Here is a 15,138-nt window from a genome sequence, read left to right as displayed (position 1 = left end):
GATTATTAAGGGACTCAAATCTCATCTTACCATAATCTTTCAACCTCTCAAATGGATGCTCTTCGACCCTATTTGTCATGTCTTCATCCCTTGACGCTTGGTGGAGCATTTGAGAATTACATGTAGAAAGGGCTCCAACAATTAAGTCAGTAATAACTCTCGAAGTCAAATCTTAATTCTTGCATTAATGAAATGCGTACATTTAATTGTTGAGGTTCACTCTTATTTATAGAAGATTAATCATTTTTTTCTCGGTTTAGGTTATGGGTTGGGCCTTGATTATTTCTTTAATGGTCTAGTCCTTTATTCGGCCCGTATGGGCTTAGTTAGGCCTAGGCTTCAAGTTCAATACTTTGTCCTAATGTTTTAACTGTTTTATTCCAAGTTAGGGTGGGCGACATCACTGGTTACGAGAAGGTCGTGCAGTTAGCGAACATTATGTAGATTTTGTTTCACCGTGTAGTATTCTTTCAAGTTCGATGAGTATTTATTAGTTAGCGGCCTTTAGAGTTAGCAATTTTACTAAGTTAGCGGTCCAATCCGACTATTACAACATAGCAGCTAGTTTAGCCATTGGTTCATAGCGATCAATCCGACCATTATGGTACAATGATTAATTTTTTTCCTTTAAATTAGATTATATTTAATAAATTTTTAGTAGAAGATGAGAGAAGACATGCCTAAGTAGGGAAAGCTACTCTAAGTTGAACCACGAAAAAAAAGTCAAATAAAGAAAGCATACGTGGAGACAATTGGGGCAGTTAGTGGTGAGACAGATAATTACAATAATTACCCAAAAGGCAATTTAAAGAAATAAGAAATAGAATCAGTGTTAGTGTGCACATCATTAATTTCATTATATTTTGTTATATTTTATATGAATTGATGTGTCCAAAAATAATTGTAGTATAACAAGAGAAAACACAAAGAATGAGGCAAATGATTTTAATTATAAAAAATATACCGAAGTTGTAATATAATTGGACACGAGCACGCGTCCATCCTCCTGATAGACAAAATAACTAAAGTATAAAGCTAAAATCTCAATTTCTTTTCATAAATCTTATTGTTAAAAAATAACACCAAATGAGTAGCAAGTTAGTTAGGTAAAAACACATCCATTATCATTATAGAGAAAATGATGTGATCCCAACAAGGCTTATAGCTTGGGTTAACGCCTAGGCCCAAATCATGCTCAAGGCCCAATACATGGCCCACATGCACCTTCAAGCCCAAGCCCATCAAGAGGCCCAATAACAAGGGGCATGCTAAAAAAAGATCAAATTGGGCTTCATTCAAGATGGCCCAAACCCACATGGGCTTCTCATACTCTTCACATGGGCCAAAGAAGATGTGAAGATTTGAAGAGGTGTCTCAAAGAGCAATAGAATAGCAATAATATTGGCCTATTGTTTAGGCTTTGCTTTCTAGAATAATAAGTCAAACAATGAGTAGTTCAATTGATAAAATTGGACTTGACTAAGCCCAATAGGAGATTTGGCCATGAGCTATCAAAAGAGCCAAGGTGGACTAAGTGGAAGTCAACACTTCTTCCTACACCTCATGGATCCAAAGCATCCAAGGGTTAGGAATGCTTCCTCTTTTTCCAAGGCATCATCCAATGGCCAAGATCAAGCCTCCTTCTCCAAGCTTGATCTAAGGGCCAAGATCAAGGTCCACTCCATCCAATGGCTCTCCTTTCTCATGTGTAAATGGCTTCATATAAAAGCCAAAATTTCACTCATTTATAGACACTCTTGAATTTTGCAATAAAAGCATAGTGTTGAGAGTACTCCACCCTATTGCATTTGAGAGTCTCCTTTGCTAGAGGATTGAATCATGTCCTCTAGCCACCTTCCCTTAGCTTTCTCTTAAGCTAAACCTTCAAACACCTTAGTCCAAACCAATGCTTAGCAAGAGCCTTAAACACTTGCTTCCACTCCCTTCCATGGATCACGTCTACTTCATGGAGCTTTCATCCATTCCGCACCAAGAGCTCCACCATTTTGGTATCTGACCTCATATCAGAAAATAACCAAGCTAATGCAATGTACATGTTCAAAGAAGTTAATTATATGAGTTAAAAAGGAGCTCATGACTAATAATAACAAGTAGCCAGGATGCATCATCAATGAAGATATCGAAAATCAAACAGAGATTCAGAATACAAAATAGTACCACATGATGGTTTTCTTCATCTTGTTCTTCAAAATTTCTTCAAAAATTTGTTCCTTTTCGTTATCTTAAACTAGTTCTTCAACAATTGCTTCAACTTGAACTTTATTTTCTTCAACATTTGCTCCAACTTGGTCTTGATCGTTTTCTTCAACATTTGCTTCAACTTCGTCTTCACTGTGTTTTTCAACATCTGCTTCAACATTACCTTTTTCATTGATCGTTTGCCAAAAAAAAAAAAAGAAAAGAAATATGATAACTATTATTTTTCAAAATGATAAGGAAATTGATGTAAATTAATCCAGCAACAAAAATCTACATTTTTTTAGCACTCAATATTTACCAATAACTAACATTTATAGCCAAATTATATTAGTAGGCAGCGGCGGAGCATAGCAGGAGTAGGGAGGGGTCATGGCCGCCCCAATTTTTTGATTTTTTTAAAATTATATATATTTGAAATTTTTAAAATTATAAATAGTATAATTTGAAAATTGATCCAAATTAAATTTTGTTATTTATTTATTTTTATAAAATACAACATGTTAATAAATAATAAAACATAAAATTAAATATAATAAAAAATAAAATAGTTAGGTATAATTATTCTTTTAGTCTTTATTCTTGTCTAAAAATATCAAATTGTGATTCAAACATTGGAACTAAATCGAGACTAAAAAAATTGAATGACCAACTTGACATTTTTTAAAAATAGTAACAACAAACAAAAAAATAATTAAACTAAACATTTATTAAGATATTTTTATTTTCTTCTCACATTGTCTTTTTAATTTTTTTCACAAAATTGTATTCATCTCTCGCTTTCATGTTTATTTATTTTTTGTTTTTGAAGAAAAGATTGAAATTAGACACATATTCATTATTTTTGCTCTCATTTCTCATTTGTTTACTTTATTTCTCGGAAAAAAAAATATATAATTCTCTCTCGTCTCATTTGATGATAAAATATTAGTTTAATAGTTTTTAAAATTATTTTTTATCTCATCAGCCTTTTGTATACTCATTTTCTATGATTATAGAAAAAAATGATGTATTATATGTTTTTTTATAACTAATTTTTAATTGTGACTTAATTATAATATTTTTTTCTTTCTAATAATTATGTCTCTTAATATTTTATTAAATTATGATAAATTATTTTTTAATATATTAAAAAAAGTATATCGACGAAGAATAAAATAATAAATTCATTTTGTAAAAGTGATAAAAGGAAAGCTAAACATGAAGATGAAAACAACACCAATTATACTTCTTCACCTTCACATCTTTTAAAATATTATATTAATGATCAAATCTAACAATCCAATTATTTGATAGAAGAGTCATTTTTTAAAATAGTAGACTAATAATCTTATCAAATAATTAAATAATTATATTATTTTTGTCCTAGCAAAACTTTTGAACAATATCTACCACGGTTAGTTGTTAGTAAGACAAGAAAGGTCGGTATGCCATGTTCCTACTGGATAAGCCAAATTAGTTTATACAATACTTTCAAAAAACCAGGCCTTTTTATTCTTGTCGTGAAATGAATTTCTAATATATCACTGTAACGTAAAAAGGTATTTCAGAATTACTACCTTTTGCTAAAGAATTTGTAAAGTCTAATTTTTCTACAATGAATTAATGGTTTTGAATAGGGGTAAATAAAAATACAAATTGTCAAATTTAATTCTTAATTATCTAAATTTATATTATTTTACGTTCATTTAAATTGATTGACTCAAATTTAACTCTATATTTTTGATCTTAGGTTCAATCCATTTAATTGGATATAGATTAGATATATATTGGATATTTTTTTAGATTTTGATAATAAAAAATCTAAAATATGTATCCATCAAATCAATTAAAACAAAATAAGAATAACATAAAATAAAAATCTGAATTCGGCCATTTTTTTCACATTAATCGGCCTATTAATTGTTCTGACTTCATGCTCCAAACCACTTAAAACTAAAACACTCAACATTGGCCTATCACATCCATACACATTAAACATCATAAATATATAAGAATGACGCACATGACCTCCAACTTATAACACCGCTCTAACTAACAATGGTTCACTTTAGTTTTCATCTTAATTCATATAAATTAATTTAAATGGTATTATGCACGCTCATTCATGTTCTTGAAATTTTATTTGTTATTTTTGGGTCTAATGCCAGGTCAAGCTCAATTAATTTAGTAAGCCTCAACGGTGTTCATTGTTTAACTAAAACAAAATCAAAACTAGTATGGCTACGGACTAATCTCATAAAAACTAATATCATTTAACATAATTTAACATAAATAGAGACCAAGAACAACTAATATCATTTTATTATAAATTATCACTCAACTCAACTGAGGTTAATCTTAAAACAACTAAGATCAATTTACAAAAACTTACTACTCAACTCCATTAAAGCTTGACCTTAGAACAACTAAGATTTTTCTATTATAAATTATCACTCAACTTAGTTAAAGGTTGATCATAGAATAACTAAGATTGGTTTGCCAACAAAATGTCAAAGTGTGACTCATCTCGATTGGGGGTTGTTCTTAAAACAACTAAGATCAGCTATATATGTTCTGGGAACAAGCTTCAGAATGTTAAAGTTTTCTCGTCAAAATTCCCCCTAGTATGTGTTAAGACTAAAATTGTTTGAGTGTGTATTATTGTTTTGTTGTTGAACGCTCTCCAAACTCATTAAAGAAGTGCATTAATGAGTTTACAAACACACCATGGGATGAAAAAGCATCTTTTCTTTTACCAACACTTTTATCTAGTGACCAAGACTGATGAGTCACTCATCATAAGGATGGATAGGCTCTTCTTTGGTGGTTTACTAAAAGTATTACTAGAAGGAAGACTAATAATTGACATTATCATGTTTTTATTTAATTTTATTTTTATGTTTAGTTGTTATTTTATTTTTTGATTTTATTTGATATTTTAAGTTTTATTCAATAAAAGTGAAAAAGATAAATGTGTGGATTATATTTTGTAAATAAGTGAAAATCTCATAGATTTGAAAAAATTATCAATAGATTATCAAAGTTGGTTACTCAAATTACAGGTCAGAATAATTGAAAAATAATTCAAAGATATGGAATATCCACTAATTAATATATATATATATATATATATATATATATATATATATATATATATGGATTAAGTACTAAATTGTTCAATTTATTCAAGTACTAAATTAAGTCCAAATCCAATTATGAAAGTATATAAATTGAGGGCCTAACATAGGTCAAAAACACACACTTAGAGAGAAAGAAACTTGATCTAACTACTTTTGACAGTATAAGGGCATTCCGAAGACTGGATGCAATTAATTTCATCATCAGTGCAATGTTTAGTATGTTTAGGAGTATCTGACTCCCTCATTCATGGGGTTGGGTGTAATGTATTCTTAATTATCCATGAATTCTTCATTCAATATATTTATTTTCATACTCTTATGTTTTGTTCTTGATTTAATTGCATGATAATTATTGATTCCATATTTGTTGGTATCTAATCATTGGACACGATTTTAGAACCCTAGAATAAACAACTAAATGATTGTGTATCTAGACATAAAGTATATCATTGGTCATTATTAACATCTGAATTGAGGGCTTAATGCAAACTCCTAATAAGAAAAGGTCTAAGACATTAGTTCTTATTAAAGTTTAGACTTATTGCTAAGACATTAGGGCTTGTTACATAGTGGCGTGAATGCTAGAGTCAGGGATTAGAAATATATTGTTTGTTGTTTTTAATTGGAATAGATTCATGAAATCCAATCCCAATGAAGCTTTTATCACATATTTTTCTAAATCAAGCTATTTATTTTCATTGTGCCAATTTCTATTTATTCTTTACATTTATTTCTAAGTTTAATTTTTAATCTAAACCCAAAATGTTTTGTTCTTTGTTAAATTATTTGTAAACAATCCATTAAATTTAAATTACATTAGTCTCCAATGGAACTATATCTAGACTTGTCCACTCTATTACTTATGCAATTTGGTACACTTTCCAATCACGTAACAAGTTTTTGGAGCCGTTGCGGCGGATTAAAGTTGGTTTAGTTAATTGTGTTTGTTTACTGATTTAGATTTTTTTATTATTTATTTCAAGAAATAGAAAATTAGGAAAAAATCTATCTTTATTGTTCTACACTGTTTAATGTGTTCCTTCTAGTTTCCTTTACTGTACATGAGACCAGTGTTTTGGCTGATCAATTACTCTACGATTTGTAGACTAAAAGAACAACTCGAAGAAATAACAATATCAGAAGAAGGCTAATCCACAAAGCACTTGAAGCTTCCTCTACAACCGCAGAAAGTACAACTAATTTATTTGATCACGCACATAAGCAACCAATAAATCAGGAAGAAAAGGTGGATATGGTTGAAGAACAACATACTTTGGGAGATTATGCCACTTTCACAAGCCCACTCAATTTCATCAACATAGCCAGGCCAACATAGCTACAACAAACATTGAGATGAAGCCTGCCCTTATACATTTGGTGCAGAACATACAATTTCATGGGTTATCATATGAAAACCCATATAATTACTTGGCCACGTTCCTAGAAATTTTAAACATGGTGAAAATAAACTAGGTACTTGACAATGCTATTTGCTTGAGTTTGTTTCCTTTTTCTTCGGTAGGAAGTGCAAAGGTATTGCACTCTTTCCTTGAAAATAGCATGACTGAATGAGATGTCCAAAAATTTCTTCAAAAATTCTTTCCTCAGTCTAAAGTTAATCAAGTTGATAATTGAAATTCTTATAATAAATTTTAAAAGATTATTAATTATGTCAATTCTTGGATTTGTGTAATAATTAAATTTTTTTTTCATGTCTAGTCTTAAATCTACTTGATAATTCTTAAGGAAAGAGTTGCGGGGTTTTGATGCCTTTCTCACATATAATTGACTCCCGAACCCAAATTTAACTTTTTCTTTTTAAAATTTTTCTATAGTTTTTTACAATAAACTATGGTACAACTACTTTATAATTTTATTTTGCCATCTTGTCACTATTTGGGTTGCTTCATGATAGTTGGATGGGATGCATGGCCCAAGGCATGGAGTGCTCTTAACACCCCTAGTTTGAAAAAGGCACCCTTATCTTTCAATGAGAGGAAGAGTTAGGTTTTACCGAAACCAATTTAGAGACTATTTATAATTTTTTATTTATAATAATGACTATTTTAGTAACCAATAAATTTTTATTTTATAAATTGATATCTATATTAGTCTCTACAATCACTAACCACTTTAATTACTAAAATTAGTTGCTAATGAATAATTTTTATTGTAGTAAATGTCTAACATAGTTCCTTTATGCCTAAATCAACTCAAGATTGGAGTACTATGTAATATCGGAGTTTTAGAGAGCTACGAGATACTAAGCTAAGAGATTTGTGATCCCATACGATATTCGCCGATCATAATTGAATTTAGGGAAAGTGGAGTTCAAAGCCTTATGTCTCTTAAAGTCACCTTGAGATCGATTTATGGTAGTAGATAGATTAAAAAGATTTCCTATAATCATACATATAAAAGAAAAAATTGTTAATGTTTAAAAAGAAAAGATAAAAATATTTTGCCAATATTTCATGTCTTAAACATATGTATAGAGATTTAAGTTATTGTTAATGTGTAACCCTGATTATAAAGAGAAAGATAGTTCATAGCCTAGACATTTGAACTTTCTACTTAAATGCACCCAAACTTTAAACCAAATATGAAATAAAAAAGATCGAAAAGAATGAAAAGACTATATATATTTACCTTGTTCATTGAAAGCCTCTGTATCAGGTTGATGATCATCGTCATCCTCATAACATATCCCCTTGTATGAGTATTTGAAGGAGGAGTATATAAAAACAAGGAGGAAGGCTGCGTTCAATATTCCCAACATCAGATAGAACCTGTCTAAATGGGTAGTGTCTATACTCTCCTTGAACCAGCTGCCACCGAAAGTTAAGACGAGTGGAATAAGGAAGAGTTTGCCAATACTATGCACCAATTCACTATAGGAATCCACAAAACTCTGCATTGATTTTGCGACGTGGGCAAGAAATAAACTCTCTAAACCGCCCTCAACAAGTGCCTCCGTCATTCCCAAAAGTATAAACTGCGGAACTAAGGCTGTGATTCTTACTGGACGTATCCGTTCTCCGTTATTCTCATCTATCATCACAGGCAAAGACAATCTCTGAAACTCCACTTTCCGTGCTACCAAGCAGCAAATTACGGCACAGAACATGCCAAAAACAATCCTTATAATCGAAGTCCCGACTGCAAATCTTTTCGACGTAAAATCTGTAGTTCTCATACAACGCAAGCATGCCATGATCAAAAAGCAGATGAATTGCGACACTTTTCCCACGCCGGTTTTGATCAAAAAGAGTTTAGAGATATCAAAACCTTTGGTTGTTAGCATGGTGCTAGCTTGTGCAACAAAATATGTGTTCCCAGTAGCCACGAGTAAACTGTAAGCAAAGAAGGCAAAGCAGAGGCGGAACATAGGAACAAGGCTCTTCACATCCCTCACGTCCTTTACCGTGCAAACTCTCCCATCCCCTTCTTGCGTGTCGGGACTTACTTCAAGATGTCTTGAATCTTGTTGTTGAATTATAGAGGCTGGAAAATCTGACTTTTTTCTCCCACAAGTTGCTTTGCAGATTCTGAAGATCCTCCCTAGATTGCTTTCAACAGCTACTTTTTCGTGCCTATACTTCGTACTTCCAAAGAGGAATAGAAGATAACCCCCTCCCATGGAAACTGCTAAATATCTGAATAGTTCCTCGTAAGATTCAATGAAAAAACTTGTAAATACTATTGCCAGGAATCCAACAAAAAACAATAGTTCCTCATTTTTCTTTATTGTGCTTCCATATTCTATTTCGCATTTTTTTGTTGCTTCAATAAGTGTCGCTTCCTCCTGATGTTCTAGAAAATTTTCTAAAAGCTTTTGACCACTTTTCCCTAGTGCAAGGAACAACATGGCTGCATAGACTGCACGGAATGCTGAAGAAGCTGATATCCATAGTAGCATCAAACCCTGCCATCAGAATGAGAGTTTTTTGTTTTGTCAAGTTGACTTCAAGGTTGGCATAAAAATTTATATATATGTATGTTACCTGGATGGAAGCTGCAGAGCAAACGGTGATCATATTGAAAGGACCCGTATATGCTTCTGAGATCAGAGAAACAAAAATGAAAAGGAGAGACGATAGACTATCTTGTAGATTGTTTAAAGCAGCAGTTATTCGTAGATCCTTCACCTTCCCTGAATCCGACAAGTAATCCACCAAAGTAGACACCACCAACAACTCCATAACGGTGTAGCATGCAATCAAAGCTGAAAACAGTTCAAGGTGAAAGAGTTCATTTAAATTTTACTTCCTATAAATAACACAATTAGTTGCATACTTTAATGATTACCAATGACGGGTATGGTCTTAAGGTTGAACGGTGAAGGGAGTCGGTTAACTAAATTCTTCATTCCAGCAAATGAGAAGTTTATTTCTGAACCGTTTTCTAGCTGCGCCATGGATATCAAAGTTTGACGGGAATTGAACAATCAGTGATCAGACCACGAAACAAGTTACACGACAAAGCTAATAACAGAATAAATAAGCTTTTAGCTCAAGTTTTCAGAGAAAAAAAAAACACATAGATAGTCTTTAAAACTTTTTACACCTGGAAAAGAAAATAAATAAATAAGATTAAATAGAGATTTTAAATAAAAAATAAAATGTTTTATTAAATATTTAATTTAAAAGACTTATTTTACTTAAAAAATTATAAAATGATCTAATTTAAAAACTTATACACTCTTTTCTTTCGTTTTGCTGGCCTTTTTCTTCAAACAAAATTATGCCTACTTGCCTTTTAATTATTAATAAATTAGTGTCTAAATTAATCTCTAATTTAAAATTAGAGTCCAACTTAGAATTAATAATAGTATATAATTAAAATTTATGTAACTAATGTCAAAGACTAATTTAGATTATGATTTACAAATCAATTATAATTTTTTATTCTAGATATATTTTTAGATACCAATAATTTTTATTTTATACCATGATATCTAACTTAGTCAATATTTTGGATTTTAAATTTGGTTGTTATTTAATGATTTTCGTGTAGTGTGATGATCAAAACATGTTTTTTTTTTTATTGAAGTGTCAAAATAAAATTTTGAATTTTTGCTTGATGAATGTGTAGTAAGGATGCATTGCGTTTTTGTCAAAAAAAACTTTGGTTATTAGGGAAGCTCAATATTATTTGTTTTTGCTTAATTAATGTTAAAATCATGTTTTTTTTGGCAAGTTTATGCAATGGATCCCTAGGTGTGTGTATGTAAAATTTTAGAAATAAACACTAAGCAAATGTATAGGTTTCGATTCTTTGTAAAATTGAAACCTATAGTCTGACACTCAAAAAATCATTTTAAAAATAGCATTGACATTTTTTAAATTATTGAGACAATATTTGTAAAGTAATCGAAGCCTATTCTATTACTCTTTTAGTAAAGACTTCACTTCTTTTAGTGATGCCCAACAATAGTCATGACCGAAAAATAACACCACAAAAAACTCATTAAAATATAGGTAAATTTAGAGATAAAAAATAATTAGTCATTTTATTAAGATTAAAATACCTTTTTGGTCCCAATTTTTGTCAAGTTTTTTCAAATAAGTCCTAATTTTGGTTTTGTGTTCAAATATGTCCCAATTTTCGTCAATTTTGTTAAATTGGATCCCTTTTTGCTAACATCGTTTAAATCATTAACGACCATGAACAATGACTGCCACGTGTCACTTCGTGGTTTTTTTGAATTTTTTTATTTTTATTTATTTTTATTTTTATTTTTTTTAAACTTTTTTAATATTTTTTTAAATGTACACATGTCAACCCAGGAGCGTGCCACGTGTCACTTCATGGTTTTTTTGAATTTTTTATTTTATTATTTTTTTGAATTTTTTTTAAATGTTCACGTGTCAACCCAGTAGTGTGCCACGTGTCAAAGTCAATATTCTATATTCAATTTGGTCCCTATATTTGTTATTTTTGTTAAATTAGGTCCCAATTTTTGTTAACATTAACCAATTTGGTCCCTATCGAAGATGTGACCAAATTTAATTTTTAATATATTATATAAAAATATTTAATAAAAAATGTGAATGTTAATATAAAAATTAAATTTGGTTTTAATTTGGAGAGGGACCAAATTGGTTAATGTTAACAAAAATTGGGACCTAATTGAAAAAAAAATAATAAATATAGGGACCAAATTGAATTTAGAACATTGACTTTGACACTTGACACGCTAATAGGTTGACACATGGACATTTAAAAAAAATTTAAAAAAATAAAAAAAATTCAAAAAAACCACGAAGTGACATGTGGTAGTCACTGTTTGTTAATGATTTAAATAGTATTAGCAAAAAAGGGCCCAATTGAACAAAATTGACGAAAATTGGGACCTATTTGAACACAAAACCAAAATTAGGACTTATTTGAAAAAACTTGACGAAAATTGAGACCAAAAAGGTATTTTAACCTTTTATTAATTAGAGACCATTTTATAAATTAACAATTATTGGTATCTAAAATATTTTCTATTATTAATAAAAATTTATAATTGATTTATGAATTAGAGTATTAATTGGTATTTAACATTAACTATTAAAATGTTTAACTACTTACTATCCATCATTGATGCTAATTAGTCTATAATTTAGAATGAATAATATATAGTAAGATGTAAAACCTTGATAAGTGATATCAGAGACTAATTTGTATTCTAATTCATAAATCAATTATAATTTTTTATCAATAATATATATATTTTAGATACTAGTAATTTTTGGTTTATAAACCGGTCTCTACCTTAATAAATATAATGGCTAATAGTTTTTATCTCTAATTTAATTGTTTCTTAATAACTTTTTTATACATGATTTAAAGTCTTTTGTTTTGCATTTATTTTAAGTTTTTTTAATAAGAAATTTCTATTTTAAGGATTCAAAGAAAGTCTAAATAATTTTTTGTTTTTCATGACGAGGTTTGTCGTGTTCGTAGTTACTTCTTGGTAGATGTTGAGAAAAAGTACTATTGGGTTGATCATAACTGCCCCTCTACTTTGTACTTATTTCTTAAATGAAATAATAAATTCGAACAGCCTTACCCGACAGACGTACAAGGTTAAATTGTTGGGGAAAATTCGTAATAGGGAGACCCGTCAACGAAGGATACATAGAGCATTAATGAAGCTGCTATTCAGTGACCAAAATTTTCACTGTTATAGTAGTCATCAAAGAAACAAAGAAAGAGGGGAAACGAAATCCAACTGCGAACTAATTAGTTAACAAAATATTTCATATTTACATTAGTCACGAAGGAGAAATGAGAAACCAAAGTAAAAGAAAATAGCTTTGAATAAGCAGTGTATTTTAGAATAATATTTTTGATCAAACAAATTATTTTATTAGCAACTGTTGGAAAAACATTTTGCCCGAGAATCACTTTACTAATAGAGAACACATAGATAACTCTCTCACGTTTTTTGATTTCGAGTCAAAGACACTTCAAGCTTGTATTTATTGTTGCAGTGTGACATCAATTGTCCGTGACAGAGGCCAAGTGGGTCGGGTCACAATCGAATTGTGACGTTTGGGCTAATACACTCTTAAATAAAAAGAGTTGCACCCTGACTAATAGTTATAACTTTCGACCTAGTGGTCCAGGTGAGTCAAGTCACAATCCAAGTGGGATTCTTAAATAGTAGGACAATTGCTAAGGGAAAGATTGTTGTAGGTGAATCAATTGTCGCGTGTAATAAAATAGTTAATAGTGTTCCATCGCGTAATAAGACACAAGTATACCTAAGAACACTAACACAAAAAAGCCTTTTAACGTCCGACATTTTCGACCTTTGACGTCTACCCAAACACCGACGTCGTATCGCATGACGTCAAAATAACGTCGGAAAAATAGCAGACGTCACTTGACGTTGGTCTTTTAGGAGTCCGACGTTATCCAACGTCGGGGCTAGTAACACAGACGTCAATTTTCGCGCTAAAATGAGGGAAAAACCTGAGCAGTTTAACGTCTGTCAGAGCCCGTCAGACGTTAAATAACGTCGGCCCTAGTACGATCAGACGTTAAATAATGTCTGTCAGGGCACACCAGACGTCAAACTGCTCCATTTTTTTAAAAAAAAATTGACTGTCTTTACAACATCCATACACCTGAAAATCAGAAAATTATCAGAACAATTTCATAATACTTTCAGCACAATTCTGGAGTTACAGTTATATATAATAGAACTTAAGTTTCAACATATATTATAAACTAATATAAATAACAACAAACTAAAAATTTCAACATGAAATTCTTGTACAATAAAGTTTTTGAAAGGAGTTCTAATTCATGTGGTATCAACTCCATCTCTCCAATAGATATGTCGCCCATTCCTATCTTAGTGTGTGGATAATGTCATCTGGCAGAGGTGATGGATTCTTGAATCGCTGAAAAAGTAATACAATTTCATTATGTATGAATATCATTCTTTAAAGTTTGATATGATTTATAATATGTGAAAGATATATATAATTACCTCTATCCATTCATCTTTAACTGCAGCTCGAATGATTGTTCTTATCCAAGACATGACATAATATCCACATTCCCATGAATCTTCTTGCTTGTTACACTGAACATTACAAATAAAATAAACACATCAAAGTCATAAGTTGACATACAGAAATTAATAACTTTAAAATGAATGAGTTCTAACCTTTGGATATATGACTTTAAGTTGTGGCCTCTAGGCTTACCCACAATTCTAATGAAATTTTGGAAACATAAAACATTTGTAAGTTTTTATAACTAAGTAGATACATAAGTTAGGATTGAAAAAAAAATACTTACTCTTGTAACATGTTTTTAAAAGCTGGTGGAATCTTCCTATGGCATGAACAAAACCATACAACTAGGCATTGTCTTGGAATGATGAGACAAAGTTGCCAATGATACCTACCATCAATCACAAGTACTTAGCCAAAATAATTAATAATACTTCACAAAATATTATTAGCAAAAACACTTACGAATCAATGTATGGTGCAAAGTAGATCTCTCTATTTGACTCAACCATCCATGTTTGCAAATAAAGTTTGATTTGGTCAAGTGAGTTTCCCGAAGGTTGAATTGTTTGAGGTTCAATGAATCCATAGACGGAAGATCGACCTTGGTCCACAATGACTTTGTCCATGTACCTACAAGAAGACAGTTGGGTATAATATTAAAAGGTACCAATTCCTTGTTTTAAATATGAAATACAATAAAAAAAATCTTACATGCACCATAGTTGTATGACTGAAATATTTAACATCTTGTCTCCTGTAATGATCTCTAGTGCATCATTCAGGTTTATGTACAATGGGACATGACAATGGAGGCCAAATACTCTTAACTCCCACTCTAGCTCTACCGGTCCTCTTTTCAACTTGTGTAATTTCAGAAGCAGCTTTCCTAGAGGATCATCTTCTGCTTCTGCCATTTCATCATCTTCACGTATAACACGTGGACGTCGGATCGACTGTTTTTCAGGACGAGTGGACTGAAATAAAGATTTAGAAAGGTTTGACGTTAAAAGTTTTATAAATTGTAAGATTGAACTACTAAAAACATGATGTCATAATACCTTTGGTGGGCTAAAGTATGGCATGATCAATGCTTTAGGCCAAGCAATAAATGTGCCTAAAGCTTCCCCAACAAATTGGATTTCTGAAGTTGGCACAGGCACTTGGGCATGGGGATCTCGAACTTCATCAATCATCACACGCGCATGATGGGGCAATAGAGGAACACCATGGATAGTCTCCCCACCCTGAAGTTGTCGTCCTATGGCCACTACGCGCGG

General features: G+C 31.0%; 1 protein-coding gene across 2 annotated transcripts; it reads right to left on the bottom strand.

Moving 5' to 3' along the window:
* Positions 1–2,128: 2,128 nt before the first annotated feature.
* On the bottom strand, positions 2,129–9,791 carry LOC114167655 (protein NRT1/ PTR FAMILY 5.14-like). Of its 2 annotated transcripts, none has more exons than XM_028052767.1 (4): positions 9,648–9,791; positions 9,344–9,564; positions 7,989–9,264; positions 2,129–2,383 (listed from the first exon to the last, which is right to left on the bottom strand). In XM_028052767.1, the coding sequence occupies exons 1-4, from the start codon at positions 9,754–9,756 to the stop codon at positions 2,244–2,246; spliced, it is 1,746 nt and encodes a 581-aa protein (XP_027908568.1). In that variant the 5' UTR covers positions 9,757–9,791; the 3' UTR covers positions 2,129–2,243. The 2 variants fall into 2 exon arrangements, with proteins under 2 accessions (XP_027908568.1, XP_027908569.1); XM_028052768.1 differs by having other exon boundaries at positions 2,129–2,368.
* Positions 9,792–15,138: the final 5,347 nt, after the last annotated feature.

Source organism: Vigna unguiculata, chromosome 10, assembly GCF_004118075.2.
Source record: "Vigna unguiculata cultivar IT97K-499-35 chromosome 10, ASM411807v1, whole genome shotgun sequence".
Lineage (NCBI taxonomy): Eukaryota > Viridiplantae > Streptophyta > Magnoliopsida > Fabales > Fabaceae > Vigna > Vigna unguiculata.
Note: the sequence above shows the minus strand (reverse complement) of the source record. Positions and strands in the feature narration are given on the sequence as shown.

What these genes read in the sequence shown, in the direction of transcription:
- LOC114167655 (XM_028052767.1), bottom strand. Translation starts at nt 9,756, where the DNA reads ATGGCGCAGCTAGAAAACGGTTCAGAAATAAACTTCTCATTTGCTGGA. An exon ending in TAAGACCATACCCGTCATTG is followed by an intron (nt 9,565 to 9,647) that starts GTAATCATTAAA and finishes AACTGTTTTCAG; the next exon opens with CTTTGATTGCATGCTACACC. An exon ending in GCTCTGCAGCTTCCATCCAG is followed by an intron (nt 9,265 to 9,343) that starts GTAACATACATA and finishes TTCTGATGGCAG; the next exon opens with GGTTTGATGCTACTATGGAT.